Source organism: Ammospiza caudacuta, chromosome 8 (genome assembly GCF_027887145.1).
Source record: "Ammospiza caudacuta isolate bAmmCau1 chromosome 8, bAmmCau1.pri, whole genome shotgun sequence".
Lineage (NCBI taxonomy): Eukaryota > Metazoa > Chordata > Aves > Passeriformes > Passerellidae > Ammospiza > Ammospiza caudacuta.
In genome coordinates, this window is record NC_080600.1 from 37079676 (window position 1) to 37100483 (window position 20808).

Consider the following 20808-nt stretch of genomic DNA (forward strand, 5'->3'; position numbering starts at 1 on the left):
GCTGCCACTACAAAATCTTTATAAGTGCTGACAACACAGACACTCAAAAGAACTGACTCAACTTTCAGGGGCCAGCCTGAGTTTAAAGGTCTGGTACCTGGCAGAACATGAAAAAAACAAAACCCAAGCAATTTTTCATGCAGTTTTTAATTCATTTGCTGGTAAAAATGAAATAATTAAAAGACTTTTTCTCCACCTGATATACTTTTGCACTATCAGTTTTCAGTAATAAGTCCATTAGAATTTCTATTTGTGTTTCCAGAGACCAAATTCAGCTCAACTCTAAATGCCAGCCTTTAGAGGCTTTACTCCTTTAGTCCCATTTATTACTAGCACAAGGAGCCTGGATGCACTTGTACAGCTGAAGGTCAGAACCAGATATAAAAACTCTGACACTTACTTCTCTGGTCTTCATTACCACATTAATCTTTTTAGGCAGGATTATCTGTTTTATTGGATTTAACCCTAGTTTATCCTCATCTATTAACTGCACATAGTCATGTACACATCTCATTTAAGACAAAAAATAACAATCTGGCTTTTTTCAACTTAATAGTGAGTGTTGACAATTTTAAGTGTTAGCTTGATATTCCTGAAGAGAAAAGACAGGTTTCCTTTTCTACAGAAAGAACTAACTACTAGAACCAAGTAGTGGAGCCTCTTCTGCCACTTCCACCTTCAGCACTTAGCTGAAAATAATCAGCAGCTATTAGACTGAGCAGAAGTTCTGCTCCTGGACAATAAAACACATTATCACATAATTAAAAATCAGGAAGGACTTTGCATGAACATTTTCTACCATGCAGAGCACTGAAACAGGAGTCAGGAGAGTAATTCTGAATTTTTTAGTAGCTTTTGGCCAGCACACTGAATTTTCAGATCATTTCCACACATAGTTCCCTTGTCTTTCACTGGGGCAGAAACTTTAAAAGCAGGAGAGTGACCCCTTTGCCCTGAATCAGGGCAGCCCAGTGAGGCTTTAGAGGCTTCCAGAATCCCAGCCATGCCAGTTTGGGAACAGCCCACTGGGCACAATGAACAGTGGGTTAGCAAACTCTTTGTGATTATACAGTCTTTCAGTTTTGGCAAGAAAGAAATTCTGCTGCACATTTAGAGAACAGGAAATATGCTCTTCCCCAGTGCTTCTGGGGACTCCTGCAATATATTACCAAAACAAACAACTCCTGCCACTCATTCAAGCCATCAAGTTTGACATCAAATTCAATACAGGAGAATTATGAACAAACTTGTCTAAAGGGGCTGAGAGGAACCACCCGCACTGGAAAGGACCATGCAAGCAGAGCTGGGTTCCTGGGAATCAGGTGCACAAGGCTTTGGTTCAGCTGCTGTGGGTTTATGGGGACCAATGCCACCAAGCACTGCTGCTCCTGCTCCTGCCCAGGCACTGAGCTGCAAGCCAGTGGCTACATGGAGAGAGCAAAACTAAGGCAAGCTTCTCCTTCCTGTCTCCCTTTACACATTAAACACATTTCCAGAGCTGATATTCTTGTTTCTTGTGGCTCACTAGAGTATTTCTGCTCACCTGCTCATGCTCCTTCTCAGGCTCTTCCTTCTGATGTGTGTTAGATCACTTGCAGTCTTCACACCTTCACTTCCACTTATCTCCTCCCACCTATTTGTGAACAGGTTTCCCTTATCCACTGATGGAAGACACAAGCACTGTACACCTGCCTTTAGACTATGAGAGCTGGCAACTCTCAAAGGCTAGCTGTAGTATGAAAATAATTTTCAACTTCTCACTTAGTGCATGTATTTTCTGACGATATCTCCTACATCACAGGTTTTCCCTTTTTGGGTGGTTAATTAAGAACGACATCAGGAAGAAGTACACAACTCAAGATTTCCAACAAGCACCTGGAAATTCTGACCTGCTCCTCTAGAGACATCCATGGAAAAAGCTTCTTAAATGGAAAACTGTGCCAGCCACTGCCACAGGGCACTTTTTAATGCTTACCACCAGGAAGAGGAGGTTCCCAAGAGATAATGATTTTTCCCCAACACTCAGAAATTATTTCTAAATAAGCAATGTCACCATGGATGCCAATCACAATGTGCATCATAAAGATGTAATTACACAATGGCAGTAGTGTGAACAGCACACACTGAGCCAAATCCCCTCTCACTATTCATTCCAAGCCCCTGGGCTGTGACTGTCCATGGCACACAAGCACTCCAGGATCCAAGCATCAACCAGCACTATTTAGAAGACCCTGCCTTTTCCCCAAAGAGTTCACTACCCACACAGGCAAACAAACAGCAGAAGAGTGACAACAAAGCCTGTTTTGCAAATTGGATCAGAAATTTAATATTTTCCAGGATTATAAAGGATTTAGGTGGCAAAGGTAATTACAGACCTTGTAGGACACCAAAGTACCAAAGTTAAAGAACACGGCCATTAATGAATGTAGTGAAGAAGGGTTTTAAGCACTTGGTTATTTACAGTCACACAGCAAGGTACTAAATGGAAAGCACAACTTTTCCATGTAGTTTGGAGAAGGAAGAAAAGCCACTTCACAGCCAGGTAAGGCCCTAGACCAGGCCTGGCACCATCATTAATTTCCAGACTAACTAGAGAGTGCATCATGCCAAGCGGTATGGAAATAACACAATCCAAACATCACAGTCATTCCCACAGTCTAGACAGTCTCCTCTTGCAGGACATGCAAGCAAGTCTGATCACCAGCTCCAGACTTGGAAAACTGTGTCATGAGATCTTCATTATGAAAGATCCCGTGGAATATCAAAAGATGCCTTATCACAATGCAATGGACATGGAGCCAAAACAAACAGAAAGTATGGAAAAGCAAATTCCTGACAAAGCAAAAACTGAATTAAAGTTTATGAGAACTGGACTTGGAAGGGAAAGGACAGGAAAAATCACAGTTGCCCAAATTATATGAATTTGTACAAAGCTAAATAGGTTTAGTACAGGAAGACATTACTTCCTTACTACATTTTAATATTTCCTTTAAATCTTGGAGAGAAGTTGCAGAGAGATGTGATTATGCTCTGCCAAGAGAAAAACAACAAAAAAGCTCATGGGACTTAATGGCACAAAGAATATTGTCCAAAATATAAAGTCCAAATCTCTTTCAGATGAGCTGTAAATAGTTTTCCTGTCTACTTGTAAAGTGTTCAGTGGACAGAAACGGGCCAAGAGTTTTTCCCAGTTTCTGCTCTCTCTTTTATTCACCCTCAGCAGATTATTTTCTGTATACCTATGTTGTGTCACTGCCCAGAGGGAACTGAGAAGCCAGGAGAACCTTACCCTGCTCTCCTGGTGCTGTGGAGCAGTTATGGATCAGGGCTCATGGGCTGGATGCTGAACAAAAACTTGTTGCCAGTAAGGAATTTGCACTCTCACATGCAATTTAAAGCACTGCAATTTAAAGCACTGCTTTAGCTGACTCGTTCCAAGGGTCAGCACTGACTTCACAGAACAAGCCCCAAGAACACTGCATGAATTTAAATAAATGGGAAATTAATAGAAGCAGCACAACCGGGAGACTCTTGGTATATAAATTTTGTCCTTCCTTGTACAGGAACTTTCTCTCCTTCCTGCTAACCTTTTCTGCCCCATGCAGGGAAAAAAACCTTTAATTAAAAAAATATTAAAAGAAGTCTTAAGAAGATAAATTAATGGATTTCTCTCTGTTTCCCAAATTAACAACAGAAACACACCTTTTACAGAAGCGATTGCTGGTATTATAAATTCTACAGTAATAATTTAACTACTGGCCACCAAAAAATAAACCAAACAAACCAAGCCCAACAAAAATCTAGCAACTTCTTTTACTTCTTGTAACACACTAATTTCCCCAGGTACTTCAAGAACAAAGTTGCAACACCAAGTATACCACAGCAGTTTCACTACTATTAATCTGTATAAATTTACCTTCCTAGTTTGCATAAAATTAAAACTGTTGGCCCAGTGCACACATTCACCTTTCCTGTTCCTCATCCTTAGATGTTGTGACTAATTCAGTCCTACCTGAGATCCCTTTTTTGCATGAGCTAAAACCAGAGCAGAAATGTTCTGCCTTTTCAGCCTGCAGATTGGTGGCCCTATTCAGGTCACCCTTGCAAAAATATTAATCCAGTGAGTGTGTGGCTTACTTGAGTCAACTCCTGTCATTGCCTGGAGGAGCTCAGGATTGCAGAGCTTAGCCTTTGATATGAAAATGCCTGCAATTCACTGTTATTAGTGCATGGGCACATCACTGCCATTAGGCAGTGAGGTATTGCCTGGAGCAGGATCCATCTGCTCCCAGTCATAAAGCAGGATTTGCTTCACGCTGGAGCCAAGTGCCACGCCAATACTCCGTCCAGCCATGGATGCTCTGAGACTGCCCTGCCCTTTCTGCACCGTACATCCCCTGCTTTGTTATCTAAAAATGGCAATTTCTACTGGAGGGCACTTTAGCCAACATGACATGCTTTCTACACATTGCCTCTGTTTTACTTCCAGACCTTATATAAATGCATTTTGATGTTGCTGTTGGTTTTTTTGTTTTGTTTTCTTTTGGGTTTTTTTGTTTGTTTTTTTTTACGTGTTCAGTGATTTTTACATAACTCTGTTTGACTTCGTTTTTACGTTGACTTGCTGAAGAGTGAGACACCACTTCGGTGAGCTCCAGCTGAAGGGGAAAAGCTTATTTCTGCCTCTCTGGCTGGAGCGCTGGTGTTTCCGTGCCGCTGATTCCGGAGACGCTGCGGGTGCAGGGAGAGCAGCGCTGCCTTTGGAATGGGGCGATCCCGGCGCGGCCCGGGAATTCCGGGGGCGCCTTTCCCGTGCCTGCAGCGCCCTCTGCTGGCGCCAGCGGGGAGCGCCCGGCCGGGCCCGATCCATGGGGATCGCTCTCCGGGACAAACCGCGCTCGGAGCTCACTGCCAGCTCTCCGGCTCGGAGCCTGAGGGACAAACCGCGCTCGGAGCTCACTGCCAGCTCTCCGGCTCGGAGCCTGAGGGACAAACCGCGCTGGGAACTCACTGCCAGCTCTCCGGCTCGGAGCCTGAGGGACAAACCGCGCTGGGAACTCACTGCCAGCTCCCCAGCGCGGAGCCTGAGGGACAAACCGCGCTCGGAGCTCACTGCCAGCTCTCCGGCTCGGAGCCTGCGGGACAAACCGCGCTCCGAACTCACTGCCAGCTCTCCCGCTCGGAGCCTGCGGGACAAACCGCGCTCGGAGCTCACTGCCAGCTCTCCGGCTCGGAGCCTGCGGGACAAACCGCGCTCGGAGCTCACTGCCAGCTCTCCGGCTCGGAGCCTGCGGGATAAACCGCGCTGGGAACTCACTGCCAGCTCTCCAGCGCGGAGCCTGAGGGACAAACCGCGCTGGGAACTCACTGCCAGCTCTCCAGCGCGGAGCCTGCGGGACAAACCGCGCTCGGAGCTCACTGCCAGCTCTCTGGCTCGGAGCCTGCGGGACAAACCGCGCTCGGAGCTCACTGCCAGCTCCCCAGCGCGGAGCCTGAGGGACAAACCGCGCTCGGAGCTCACTGCCAGCTCTCCCGCTCGGAGCCTGCGGGACAAACCGCGCTCGGAGCTCACTGCCAGCTCTCCGGCTCGGAGCCTGCGGGACAAACCGCGCTCCGAACTCACTGCCAGCTCTCCCGCTCGGAGCCTGCGGGACAAACCGCGCTCGGAGCTCACTGCCAGCCCCAGAGCGACCCTGGCTTGGAACAGCGGCCGGTTCTTAGCACAGGCAATCGGTCTCTCGTTGGAAAATGACTGCTGAAAGTGTCAGCAACTTAAATCATAGAGAATACCTAAATTCATAATAACTTTAAAATACAGAATTTCTAAATATCCATGTGAAAAATGCATGTATTTTATGATTGGCTTTTCGCAAATACTAGAATGAATATTATATGTGTTGTTAGAAAACAATGCTGTATTAATTTTCTTAAGTATTGTGTTAAACACAGTTTTAGGTTATAAAAATTGTTAAAATTGAAACTATGCTATGTAAGATGCTTTGTTTAAGAAAGGGCTTGCAGTGAGATAGATAGCAGCCACAGGACACCTAAATCTTTCAGAGACAGGGAATTTATTGCCTTCTTATCAGAAGAAACGAACTTCTTCCCACCTTGAAGGTGCTGTTAGGATTAGAAGGAAGAAGTTGACACTGATTAGACAGAATCCTGTGTTTGAATGGAATTTATGCATCATGAATGAAGTGTATGAATATGCAACGGGCTATTGTTCTTAAGGGTTAATCCTTGGTTAACAGGTGTCCTTTTTTGGGCTCGTGATGCCCAGAAAAAGGTACCCGGATGTCCGTAACTCTTTGTTTTTATTGTCTCGTATTGTCTTAATTCAATTTGTCCAAATTGTTATTACTCTAATTGTGTTACTATTTTTACAACCATTTTATTACTATTAAACTTTAAAAAATTTAAAAAACAAGTGATTGGCATTTTTCACATCCACATATTTGCACATTTGAAGCAAATAACAAAAGGTACCCAGGACATAAGGGTATGTGTCCTGGGTAAAGGTATACAGGACATAAGGGTTTATGTTTGAAAACCACTGAAGATAAAACTGCAAAGTTGTGAATGAGGGCATCTGGCCTAATGAAGTATGAAAAACTAATGAGGTCCAGGAGCATTAAACCAGGCTTGTAAAGAATTTCGATAATCATTATTGATGCTAAAGCTGCTGCTAATGTCAATGAGCTTCCATGAGGGCAGTATGATGGAGTTTCTGAGAAAAAAGAGCAAGACAGCAGGGCTCTCTGTGCATAAATACACAGCTTCACAGAGAGGACAGCACAAGGGCCAGATTGCTTTTTTCTAGTTTAGGATATTTCATATTCAATGAGACATTTCAAAACAGATACTTGCGCTCTCTCTGCTACTTTCTAATTAAAGCACAGATAGATGCTTTCCTAGAACATAAGGACCCAGAAGGTGGGAAAGAACATTTAGCCTTTTGTACCTCATCTTTAACACTTCATTTATTACTAAATATCCTCTATTTTTAAATGACCCGGGTGCTGCTGCTACAGCAGCCTCCCCCACGGCCGGAGGGGATGGCAGGATTCATCACTCCGGTGTCTGAGTGCCCTGGGAGAGCCGAGAGCACCACGAGGGGTAAATGCAGCTCCCAGGAGAGGCACAATTTCCTACAGTCATGGGCTGCCTCTCCAACTGTGCATTTTCAGCTTCCTACAAGGAATTAAAAAAAAAAAAATAAATTTTGCTTTCTATCTTCATTTCACTCACAGCATCAAGCTGGGGTATGGTCTCTTTCTTCTCACCAAAAACTAGCACCCGTGCTAAAAGCCTGAACGGGAGTAAAGAGCAAACAACTCAAAATGCATACAAACCCCCAGGCAATTTGGGAAAGATGAGAGCGCAGTCAAACTTTCAACTGACTTTAATGCAATTTCAGTCAAGACCTTTTCTACACTTCAACACATCCATCTCCATGTGAACGCTCCAGTTTGGCAGTGCTTGATGAGAAGAGGCAGATCTTCTCAAAGCTGATTACAATTTACGTTTCAATCAGGCAACCAGAGTGGTTTGCACTTCCTGTGGTTTTTGAAGAGACTGTTACATATATCTAAATCCACTACATTTAAGAAACTTGTAACAAGCAGAAGTGACTCAGTTCCTTATAATAATGGGACATGTTACTGACTCTGCTAGTTTTTTTAAGCCTTTTCTATTTCTTCCACTCTTTATTTAAAAACTTGCAGCCTCCACTGTTTTACTGCAAAAACTGTTTGTAAAGCAAGAATTGTGCTGATCGCATCAAAACTCATTAATATAACTTGGTTTTCCATTATTAGCACCATCTGAGCCTGTTGAAAGCCTTAACCAGGGCTTTAATTTTTCCACAGAGAGCTTTAAATTAATTAGTGGTTTACATGCTAACAAAGAATCTGATACATTCATAAATCAATCTAATGCAGAAGGATTACCAGAGGGTGGAAACCTATTCAGTGGGGAGCTCACATTCACTTAACATGGTGTGTTCTCAACAAAAGGGTGCAGGTGTGGGATGGATGGGCACCAGGAAGAGCCCATGATAATCACTTTGCATCACTTAAAGCGCAGCAGGACACATGGTAAATCAGAGCCTAGGGCCCACCCTAAGTGAAACCCATGTAGATATAAAAGGCAGCAGCATCCCACTTTAACCTTCACAGCTAAATTGCCAGAGTGGTACAATTTCTTTTATGTAGGTTACAGGCCACTGAACTAATGGAAAATAGAGTTGAACTGAAGGACTTGGATGGAAAGAACAAACCAACAAAACTGTATAGCACAGATACAAATAAAGGTATGAAATAAAAAATGCAACTTTTTTCTGGGTAATTTTTAAACTTATTCAAGCTTTCAAAATGTACTTGTATATCCTTTTGGTTCATTTTAGGCTTTTAAACTAGTTTCTGCTAAAATAACACTCTGCTACAAGAACTCTACTGTTAAAGTGTGGCAACATTTTTCTCATATTTTTCCTAACCTGGCACTGTTCACTGTTAAGAAAATTTCACAATGAACACTTTTCCTGCTTATGTTTTGTGTCCAAAGGTGAAAATTCATGCACTTCAAAGATACAAAAAATACTTTCATGACTAACATGGTTTTCAGTCTTCAGAATGTTTTGAAATAAACTTGTGATTTGCTTTGAAAGCTGCTTATTTTAAAAATGGAATCTCTGTCACTACAGACACCTGCACAGTCCCCATCAAATGCAGTGAGAAGTGTACACAGATGAACTGATCATCTCAATTTCCTTTACAAAGAGTCATCCTTGATGAGTCAGAAGAGACATGACTAAGAAAATTGTGAACATGCAGACTATCAAATAAAAGGCCATGAGTGACAGGAACAGCCAAACAATTCTGGGTCAGTACGGCTGGAACTTTCAAGGGATGGATTTGCAATAATTCCACATTTTGATAGTGAACAATCAATATTTACTGATGGTGGTTCATAAAATAAAGAAACTTGAGCAATTGTCAGGTATTCAGCCTGAATGATTCAGTTCACAATTGGAGTAAGGTCATAAATCCACATCATCCAATATACCAGGTATCAGATTTTCCATACAAAGATATGGAAAAAACGTATTGCAAGATTATTTGTATGGCTTTGGTGATGTTTGTCTTGAAATGAAGCATCTTCATTTCACCTTCACTGGTAGTACCTTCCACTAACAAATCAGTCAGGAAAACTGTAACTCTGGGACATATCAAAAACCCAATTATTTGGGGAGCACTGTGGGTCGCACACGCTGGTACCGCACAGCACACACCGACTGATCTTCAGCCTCAGGAAAACTTCTCCTTGCGTACATCCTTTCCATCATCACTCACCAGATGTTTACAGATGCACAGACCCATTTTGTGAGCAAAGCCACCCCAGTGTAGCAGCTTCTACAGCACATGCTTTGTGTTTATTAGTCTCTGTTTTATGTACATGTCCACCTTGCTGTGGTTCCTGGGTGCTGGATGAATCCCAGTGGGAAGGACAGGGAACACTCACTGCACCACATCCTTCCAGCACCCCCAGGGACAGGGGACATGTTCCCTGCTCCCTGAATCACAGAATAAAGAGGCTGGAAGAGACCTCTAAGATCATCGAGTCCAACCTATTCCCCAACACCTCAACTAGACTGTAGCACCAAGTGCCATATCCAGTCTTTTTTTAAACACATCCAGAGATGGTGATCCTACCACCTCCCTGGGAAGAGCATTCCAGTATTTATTACTCTTTTGGTGAAAAGTTTTTTCCTAATATCCAACCTATCCCTTCCCTGACGTAGCTAGAGACTGTGTCCTCTGGTTCTGTCAGTGCTGCCCTGTGGAAGAGACCAACCCCACCTGGCTACAGCCTCCCTTCAGGAAGGTGTAGAGAGCAATAAGGTCACCTCTAAGCCTCCTCTTCTCCAGGATAAACAGCCCCAGCTCCTTCAAACGTTCCTCACAGGGTTTGTGTTGCAAGCTCCTCACCAGCCTTGTTGCCCTCCTCTGGACACACTCCAGCATCTCAACATCCTTTACAAACAGAGGGCCCAGAACTGGACACAGCACTCCAGGTGTGCCCTCACCAAGTGCAGGGGCAGAATGACCTCCCTGCTCCTGCTGGCCACACCATTCCTAATGAAGCCCAGGAGCCATTGGCTTTCTTGGCCACCAAGGCACACTGCTGGCTCATATTCAATTGGCTATCGACCAGCACCCCCAGATCCTTTTCCAAACCACTGTCCAGCCAGTGAGCCTTACACACACCCTCGTGTGTTTTACATAAAGTGGTCACCTCTTACCCTCCTGACCTATCTGTGCCAGCAAAACCCAAAGAAGTGGGTTTTTTTAAAGAAGCAGAAAACACTAGTGGGTATTACATGAGGTGCCAGCCTGCCAAAGGCTTGTGTGATGCTCTGCACAGCTCCCAGGATGCAGGGCAGCTCCCTGTGCTCCCTGCCTTCCTTCCCACTGCAAGAAATGCTCTCCACGTGAACCAGCGAGGCGCTGCAGGTGCCACTAAAGGTGCCACGTGCTGTCACCTGCGCCCTTCCCAAACGAAGGAGCTGTTTACACGAAAACCTCAACACCGATCTCACCAGCACAACAAACAAAAAGCAAACGGGAGCGAGTAAAGGCGATTAGCTAATTAGTAATTAAACAAAGCCGTGGCAGGGAGGCTGGGGGATGCCATTGCTTTGATCCCGGTGACAGCAGGGCCAGGCCCTCGGGCGCCCTGTGGCTGGCTGGTGGCCCTGCCCAGCCTGCTGTCCCCAGGGGATGCCCATCACAGGGCACAGAGCAGCACACGGGCTGGGCACCCTGCAGGCAGGCTGCTGGCAGCCAGTGCCACTCAGGAGGGAGCCCCCATGCTTGTTGCCAAGGGCTTGCTGGCTCAAAATCCCTCACTGAAATTTGGCTACAAGCGTTTGGAAAGGATCTGCTACTTTGGAAAGGATCTGCTCCAAAGCCAGGGTGTGCTGCCGGCTCCTCGCCCTGGGAACGCGGCTCCAGGACTTTGTTAATCCCTGCCCTCCCCTGGGCTCAAATGCTCCAGCCCTTGGACCCTGGCTGCTCCCACACTGCTCGCAGCCGCGCAAGTTCATTAATGTTAATTAATGACTGCTGTGTTTCATATTAAAATCACCAGCTCTGAGACACAAAGAACTTTCCATACATCAACTGCTTCAAAGCAATCGTCTCCACAGGCGCGCTGGCTCTAGCTCAGGATAATTGTGCCTCTTGCCCTCAGGGAAGAGGGAAAAAACGACCCAGTATTTACCTTGGGGGAAGAGTGCACCCCCGGAGAGCTACCTGTCAGCTCCTAATGGGTTACAACACTTGGCCTCTCAACAAATTACACAAAATTACACCCTGGTCACAGAGAGAAGTGATGCACAAACCCATAGTGAAAAGCACAGAAAGTGTCTGACAGGCAAGAGAGGAGACCACAACGTGGGTGCACATACCAAAAACCTTAGCAGCTCTGGAAGGTTAATCAGTATTGCTCATTTCACACAGTCTGGGATTATCCCACTAAGTATATTTTACACTCAATATATTATATTACTGCTATGCCTCCAAGGGAATGCTAGTTTTAAAAAAATAAAGGAAATATTTCAAATAGAGTAAACAGCTCTTCCCAGATTTTGACATTTATTTACACTGAAAACTAAAATGCAATTGCAAATCCAATGCTTGATCTTTGCCATTCTTCCTCAGGCAAAATTCCTCCCGGAGGCAGCAGGAGTTTTATCTCAGTCACGGACTCCTGAATTGCAACTTTACCTGATAAAAGTTTGTTCCCCACTTCCTCCAGGACTTCTGTGCCCATTCTCATAAATTACCCACAGGCCAGGCTTCCCAACTGCTTAAACCCCATCTCAAAGACTCCCTGTGGCCAGCCCAGCCATGCTGCAGACCCAAGGGCAGGAATAGGGGGGGGTTGTTGGGATGGGAGAGGGCAGCGGCTCCCACACCTGGGCTGGGCACATCTGGGGCTGTGGTGGGAGCAATAAACCCAGAGCTGGTTTCTCCCACTTGTCACTGAGGTCCCTCCAAACCTTCATCTCGCCATGTTAATCATTAAAGGTTTATAAATGGCTCTCACTGGAGGCAGGTGGGATTTTAAGGACCCTGCATCCCACAGCTCACAGAGCATCCCCTCCCCAGAGACCTGCTACAGCTGCTCCCCACTAAGTTAAACAAACTTGGGACCACCAAAGTCTTTCACAGCCAACTGTGCAATCACTCAGGTCACTGGCACTTCCACATATGTTCAAGGGGATAGTTTGGGTTTTAAGGTTTTTGAACAAGCCTTCTTTCTCCCATGGAAGCTTAAGACATTTTATATGAAGACAGGGACAAACAAACTCCTTAACAGATGGAAACAGTTCCTCAGATATTAAGTAATTAAGCACACTCAGCACATGTTGGCTCCCAAAGAAAATTGTTTTGAAGAGATAAGGCACTCTATAAATTGAGGTTTGCGGTCAACTAAAAATCTGCCATTTCATCTTTTGCTCACAAGGCTAATCTCATGAATTGGTACACAAAAAATGAAGATACAAGGAGCATTACATGATTTACAAAATTATCAGATTGAGGGGTTTTTCTAAGCTTCCATGCTTGTGTTCTTTCATTTTTCTGTGGTTAGCTATGATTTAACAGGCAAGTAAATCTGCTGCCTTTTGATCTGAAATTGCCTTTCTGTGCTTGCCTTGCTTCTAATTCCAGTGAGGAACGGAAGCAGCTTTTCTCTCCCATGGCTTTTCCAAGGAAACCAAGCCTTGAGTTTCCTCACATTTATGAACATTTTCCTCACATTTATGCCAATTTATGCCATAAATTGGCAACCTTTTGTTGTGCCCAAGACATGGATGCTCCAGTGACCACCTCCATCCAGCCCAAAGGTGAGCAGGACAAGGATTGCAAAGTAGTGAGCAGTTCACAGCTTACCATGGCGCCTTCGCTCTTACTCTGGGCAACCTCCCGCTGCAGCCGAGCCACACACAGCTTCTCCCTGAGGAAAGAAAAGCCTGTGAGCAGCAGTTCACTCTCCCCTGGCTCCCCCATTCCTGCGCATTGCTGGGGTAACCCCCACCAGCTCTCCTCCCTCTGCTCCCCTGCAGGACCTGGTGGTTGTGTTATTATTTCATTTTTATTTCATTTATTTCATTATTTCATTCCGTGGCAGTTTGACAGAGCTCTCAATAAATCAGCTGAATCCAAATTTGCTTCACTCAAACAACAAAGCAGCTCATCATGTCGGTGATATGGAAGCAGACTGTGCAAATCAGATTGTGTTATTTATTTTCCTATAGCCCTGCACATCAGCTTTATTCTGCACCATGCCCGAAGTCTGTTGCACCATCAATAAATATATGCATAAAATTGAAATTAAAAACTTCTATTCTATATATAAACACACTGTGATGCATTTTGCAACTACTGAATTATTAGATCTTTTTTAATTAGCCTTTTTTCATATAAGATCCTTATACAAATATTTGGCTCAACTCAACTAATAGTTAATTTGTTTAATTAAGGATTTGGCAACCACAACACATTTTCAAGTACACTGAGAAGTTGTAAGAAAGAAATGAAAAGTAGTGATTAGCATACATAGAAAAGGAAAGATAATTTCCCATTGTATGGCCTGGGGAAACTCCATCCCCCAAAAACCTGCAAAAGTGCCAAGCCAGGGCAGAAGTAGGACCCAGGCTTGGAAAATGCTCCTATCATTGACTGGGTCAGTCTTACCCAACATGAAAAACTAACTGCTCTATGGTATTCCCAAACTTGCAGAATAAAAAGTAGCCTTTAGAGCATTTCTCAAGCACCATTCCTGATGAGAGAAATCTGCACGTGCCTGCCTAATTCCTGTGGAATGACAGCTCTCCTGTCACTCAGTCACAGCTCAGTGTGCCTGGGTCACTGCACCAGGCCCCCTCTCCATTTCAGCAGAAGATGTGGTGATTAAGCTGAGTCTCTGTCACAGCACCCATCAGCATTCCCCATACAGCCAACAATTGTGGGTATCAGATTAGCACCAGGCATTGCCAAAATCCTGATCTGTACACAGGGATGATGCTGAAACCACTGAATATCAGCAAAAGTTGAAGATGATACAGCCACAGCCCTGCAGAAATTGTGTTTGTGTTCTCCAGCATGATATCTAGACCTTTGTTGGCACATGTGAAAAATTATGGAAAATTGAGAAGTGCAATTAGTCAAGAGCCTTAACATAGGTGTCCTAAACTCATCTTCTAAACTACATGTACCACTCCCCCCCTTCCTTGCTCAGATACTATCACAGGAAAACTTTAAAACTGGTTAATCCTATTTTTAGGGTTTAGTTCATCTGCTGGAAATAGCCCCTCGCATTTTTGCACTGCTTCAGTGCCCTAATATGTTCTAGTGGAAAAAGCAAGTATTCCCTTTGAGGAGGTTTTGACCTTTTAATTGCAAAACAAATGCCTAAAGATATTTTATGAGAAAATATGTGGGGGGTGGGGGAAAATAAACAAAATCTCCCCACAAACCACTCCTCCATACACTTCCTGCCAGTGGTCTGGAGAGATTTATTTAGCTATGTCTCCTACATCAGGAATACTCCTACTTCCCTCACTCCATGTTAACTCCAACACAGAATCAGTTACACATTTCTGGAATTTTATGAGAATGAATTTCACTCAAGGTCTATTCATAAAGAGGCTCCTCCATCAATGCCAGGTATTCCCTGACTGGGTGAAGATCATTCAAACAGATATTCCCAAAGGGTTTTCTTAGCAATTTTCCCAGTGAAGGACAGCAAAGCATTCTCTAACTTTGTTTGTAGCATTGCTGCTATTAGGAACAAAACCATATTTAAATAGCAGAAAAAGAAAAAAGAAACCTGACTATTATGTGGAGGAGGGGAAAAACAGTGCCATAGCGGGTACAGAAGAGCCAACTTTTTCCAACAGTGTCTACAAACACTCAGCTTTGAGGCAAGCAAACTCTGTGCTCCTGCTTCCCCCTCCCACCTGCGCTGCCCAGGTGAAGGAGCTGTGGGCTCACAGCCAGACCATCGGATGGTTTCCCTCCTCTGGGCAGGATGAGTGGCAGCAGCTCAGCATGCCCGTGGACCACAGGCATCCCTGAGGCTGCTCTGAGCTCTCTCAGGGATGCACTTGGCCCACTGCCTGCTGCGAGCCATTTCCCACCACCTCCACACAAACACGCCCGTGTGCAGGGCAAGGAACGTGCTTAGAGTCCCTGCACAAGCCAACAGCATTTCAAACTAATGTGCAGTGCTGGAAGCTTCCATATGAGATGGATGACAGGAAAAAACAAGGACCTTCATGTCTAAGGATGACCAAACAAACCCTGTGGTTATTATCCACCATCTCAGTCAGTTCTGATTAAGGCAGCACCTTCAGTGGCTACTCTCAGCCCCCATTTTTAACATGGTGTTACGACTGAATAAACATTTTGCTATGATTGAGTTGCAAAAACCATAAGATTTTAGCTGCTTTAGCCTTTCAGATGTTTCAAATGCAGAGAACATTTGACATGTAGCTTCAAAGTTAATCTCGTTTTTTAATCTTAGCTTTTAAATAGGAAAAAACACTAGCATCACTTTGTTGCTATATGGCTTTATTTATTTTTAATCAAGCATGTTTCATCCCCATAGCATGTTTAATTAACAAAGTTAATTAGCAACTAAAGCCAGCCTGCAAGGAAACAAAATCTTCTCTGGGGATTTAAAAAATTAAAACATGTTCATTGAGGAGGTCTCATGTTCTCTTTTGAAAAACCTCCAAATGATAAAAGGTTTACAAAAATGCTCTTTGAAAGCACACTTTATGCTCTTAGGTTTGAATATTTGTATTGTAAGTGGCAAAATTCCCAGCCAAAGACTTTGCAAAGAAATAATTAAAGAAGCCAAAAAAGGATTCAATTATATCCTTTCCAGATGGAACCAAGCACAAAAGTAGTCAGTGTGTGCATGGAAGAAAGATACATTTCAAATCTCAGTATCACTGGTAGATACTGCAGTAGCTTGTTCTAAAAAACAACAGTTTGAGGAAAGCCCATTTATTCCAAGAAAAACACAAATGTGCTAAATAATTCTGCATATTTGGAACTCTCCTTAGACTGAAATTCCTTCTTCACACTCCTTTCCCACCAGGTTCACTCATTTGACTGCCAGACAAAAGAATCCCTGTATCAGGTGGCAGTGACAGCTCAGGGCTCCACCACAGAGCTGCTCTGCTCCAGCTTCTCCCCATCCACAGGACAGAGGCAGGGAAGTCAATTCAGGCACAAACCCCTGCCTAATTATCAGAATTATCCCCTAATTCTGAACAGATGCTGATGCTCCTCCTGATGTGGTAACACATCTCCCCAGATCAAGCACCACAATAAAAGCCACGCTGAGTCCATGAAAGGCTCAATTTTTCTCAGTTGTTCTTTTTGTATTGCTTCTGATACAATAAACCCAAGAACTCTAGCAGTGTACTTCAGCTTCCCAAACTTTGATCTTCATTTTTATTTGGAAACCTCAGATTCAGAAACTGCCAGATATAGGGTTTTACACCTGCATCTAACAAAGAAAGATATTACTTAAATTAGCTTCTGAATAAAGTAAAATTGTGCTGCAATATATCCATTTGCCAAGACCTAAGCTATACAGAACCAGGATGTATTTACAGTGATAAATAGTAATTAAGTACTGTTTTAATGATGAAATGCAGTTTTATCTTTAATGAAGAACAAAGTCAAGACTCAAAAAGAATGGGAAATATTTCAGAAATATCATCTGAAACTTAAGTTAATTCTTCAGCAAACTTTAAGCGCCATGATCCCCTGGGAGAAGGGCTCCATCCACCCTGACACTGTCCTTTCCTGTCCTATCAGCCCCTCAACCTTCCAGCATGCATTGACAGCTCTTACAGTTTTGACAAGTGTCAACATTGATGAAGATTTCAAATTTTTCCTATTTTGTAAGTAAGTTACTACTTCTCTGCAAAACAAAATTCCATAGGTATGAAGCTTCCAAGCTACTAACTTGTTTCTCTACCCACCTTTTTTTTATTCAAGAACAGGAATGTGTTTTCTTCGTGTTTCATCCTGTCTTGGAATTTTTCCCTCTGAAGCAATTTCACTTAGAAGCACCGTGCACCACAAAGTGAAGCCCACCTTTCCTTGTCATTTTATAACTTTGACTATTTGAAAAGCCATAAAATCACCACTGACAAAGTCAATCTTTGAAAATACAATGAACATTTGTCTTACTGATGGTGACTGTGGCCAAGCACAGTGGCCAAGCCATATTCCAGTGAGTCCTTCCATGAGCCAATAGCCAATGCACCACAAAGTGAAGCCCACCTTTGTTGTCCTTTTATAACTTTCACTACTTGAAAAGCCATAAAATCACCACTGACAAAGTCAAGCTTTGAAAATATGATGAACATTTGTTTTATTGTTGGTGACCAAGCACAGTGGCCAAGCCATATTCCAGTGAATCCTTCCATACCTTCTGGAGGCTATTTTGGAGCAGAGAAATCCCAACCAAGTTTTCACTCTACACTGTTGCTGTGAAATTCAGAAGGTGAATAAGTACTTTGTTCTCATGGAGAAAAAGAAAACAGAAGACTGACAGAGACTTAGAACCTGAATCTGCAAAGCCTCCTTGTGCCTTGGAACCACTCCTTATCTACCACCTATCACAATGACTTCTTCTTAACTTTTTCCCCCCTATATCATTATTTGTAGCCACAGCATTATTTTTCCAATGAACCAGAAAAAAAAAAAACACAACTAAAGCCCATCAAACATGTATTAAACATAGCACAGTGCTAACAACAGACCCAGGGTCAGGGTGCTGCTTTGTGCAGAGAGATGCAGCTTGTGCCCAGCCTCCCTCAGCTCCTGGTTTTCCAGGGAGTTTCCCATCCGAGTGCTGACCAGGCTTGACCCCACGGGATGGATGAGATGTGACAGGGGAAGAGCTGAGGGTGGAATGGCTGCAGTGAACTCGGCGCCTCTTTCAGCTCCGACCGCGGGCGCGGCGCTGGGCGAGGCTCCTTCCTCTCCTTCCTCTCCTTCCTCGCTGCTCCCTGAATGTCAGAGCACTGTGGAGCTGGGCTCCAGAGCCTCAGTGCCTCAGCCAGGTCTGCCAATAAAGGAGTCACCCCCAACAAAAGGATATTCATTGCAAATTTAAAGCTGAGCGAAGTACGGGCTTTATTTAACTGCTTTTACAATAATCTCAGGGACTGGGGTTACAATAATGGAAGCACTAATGCTGTCAGGCAGAAGCAGGAAAGATAGGATGAGCCACCAGCAAGGAGCAGCTCCTATTCACTGCTAACTTATTGGTAATAAAAGATAAGCCTACAGAAAATACAATTTACATTAAATTTCTCTTCTATAAGACATGATTCTGTCAAATCCGGACAAGCAAATCAGGTAGTAACTTACTTAAACTGTATTTTCTTTGGGTGACACTAACAGCAAGGAAAGGGAAAATTATAACTATAATCTAAAATAAGGATCAGCAATCCTCATGGGGTCCTCACGAATTTCCAGTGGATTTTCATATACATTAATCTGAAGAAGTTCAAAGACAATCTTGTAGTCACTTTCCAAACAAGACACCAAAGAGAAGAGAAATGTCATGGAAGAAATCATGGGAGAACAGGTCAGAAAGGGGAAGGCAAAGAGAGGAACATCATGAGGGCAGAGCCTTCATTATAAAAGCAAAAACATTGTCTTTGGCTAAAAAGTGAGACAGTTATGGCAAAGAAATTAGGAAGGAAAGGTTATCAGGAGTCCATGGCAGATTATCCTGAATTATTTCCATGACAAGTTGCTCTCCCAGCACGGGCACCTGAGCAGGGAAATTCCCCTCCTCTGAGCATGAGCGTGGGAATGGGCAGCAATGCATTTGTAACACAAGCATCCTCTCTCACACTAGCAATCTTTATCATTTCATTGATTTTTTTTTTTCAGCATTGGAATTATGAATGCAAGGCAGCAAACTTTAATGATTCATTGGTATTCCAGACAACATTTAAAATATATCTATTTATCTATAAATATCTCTATTTATCTATTTATTAATGTTGGAGTGTCTTCTTTCATTATTAGCACTGACTCCACAATACTGCCCACCTTTAAAATTTGTACCTATTTTGGCAAAAAAAAAAAAAAAAAAACCAGTTAGGAGGTCTAGACCCAACGTGTAAAATGGGATTTTTTCTTTTGAACGTTGAAATGGTTTTTAACCTTGCTGATGCAGAAAAAACATCCAGTGAAGAGCAAAAGCTTAATAAATAACTTTCATTAGTAACTGCAAAATAATTAGAATGACAAGAAATAGAGCCACCAAGTAAGACATGGGTGTGGTATCAACCATTACAATCAATGCAGATTCTTGACTAAGAAAAGAATAGGAAAAAAAGTGATTTTTTTCCCCCCCATTATGCACATATTCAGGTGGAGGATAAAAGATTAATGTCTGTGTGATACAGTGCCAAATCATTGAGATAATTATGAATTGTACCAAGCAATCATTTTACAAATCTCCTGGAACATCTCATTTTATGACCATTATTCATGAGATTATGCATTCAACTGCAACTCTTTTTTCTGATATATTCCTCCGAAGCCTTTCTTTTGGTCAGAGATTCCAGAGCAAAGAAGAAAAAAATGAGTTTTTCTAGAAATACAAAAATGGAGGGAATACCTCCCATTTTTCTAACCATCTCTAGTCTGCAGAGAGTAGTGAGAGATACTTACTGAATTTTAATAAACAGCCCAAACAAAGAGCAGTAAATTGCAGCAGGCAAGGGAGTTACACCTGGCTATCAACTTGAATGTGCCCTCCTCAAGTATGAAACATCCAAACCCAAGTGCCCAGAAACCCCAAGTAAACAGCACCAGAATACTGAACTCTGAAATACACGCAAAGTACAAGTTTTCACATTATAAATTAAATAGTCCATGCATTATGCAAACCTTGCATTTAACAGAAAGCAAAGTTAAGATTTTAGCAGGGCCAAATTTCTCATGGATTTGCTCCCTGTTTAAATCTTTTGACTCAATATGTTCCAGCAAAACTACTAAAACTCACTGCTAAAAATAAACGGGCACTGGATCCATCACACAAAATTTCTTATTCTTAAAAGTGATATATTAACTATAAAACTTTTTGTTTCTGTTCTGAAATACACACCCTAAAGTATAGAGCAAAAGCAATGTGACAAATTCACACTGCTGTAGTTTGGAATTTTTTGACATAAGTGATTGATTTATCAATTTTAATGTTACGTAAACAGAGATATTTATATTTAATGCCATATTATTTCTGCCAATAAGTTGCAATCCAAGAAGCATACAGTGGGAACTTGTATTGGGAACAGCAATTAGGCAAGCTGCCAAGTTCTCAAAGAATTATCATCACTGGAAACCTCAGCATTCAAAAGGGGAAAAAAAGAAGGAAAGGACCAATAAAAGTCAGTATGGAATATTAATTCAGCAAAAAAAAACCTTTACATCACTATATAGGCAGCTGTTGTACAGAGATCCTCATTCTTTTCTAAGGGACTTACTGCTTGCTCTTTTTCTCAGGTGCTACTTTTAAAAAATATTTTACACTAATGAAGACATGTTTAATCAAAGCCCTTAAATGGTACCAAATTCCTTCCTGAGAATCCTTTCACAGCACAAGGCCTTCAGTTTGCACTTCTCTAATTAAATCCCATTGCAGTGTTTATCTGCTTTTTGATGGCATCCTCAGAGCCACCACATTATTCTT

At 42.9% G+C, this 20808-nt stretch overlaps 1 protein-coding gene across 1 annotated transcript in view; it reads right to left on the reverse strand.

The window, feature by feature from the left end:
- The window catches only part of NCKAP5 (NCK associated protein 5), a 363982-nt gene that overhangs the window by 186978 nt on the left and 156196 nt on the right, over positions 1-20808 (reverse strand). Inside the window, exon 4 of the mRNA XM_058809518.1 lies at positions 12960-13019. Within this exon, the coding sequence (XP_058665501.1) occupies positions 12960-13019 (60 nt within the window). The remainder of the gene's footprint in view (positions 1-12959; positions 13020-20808) is intronic.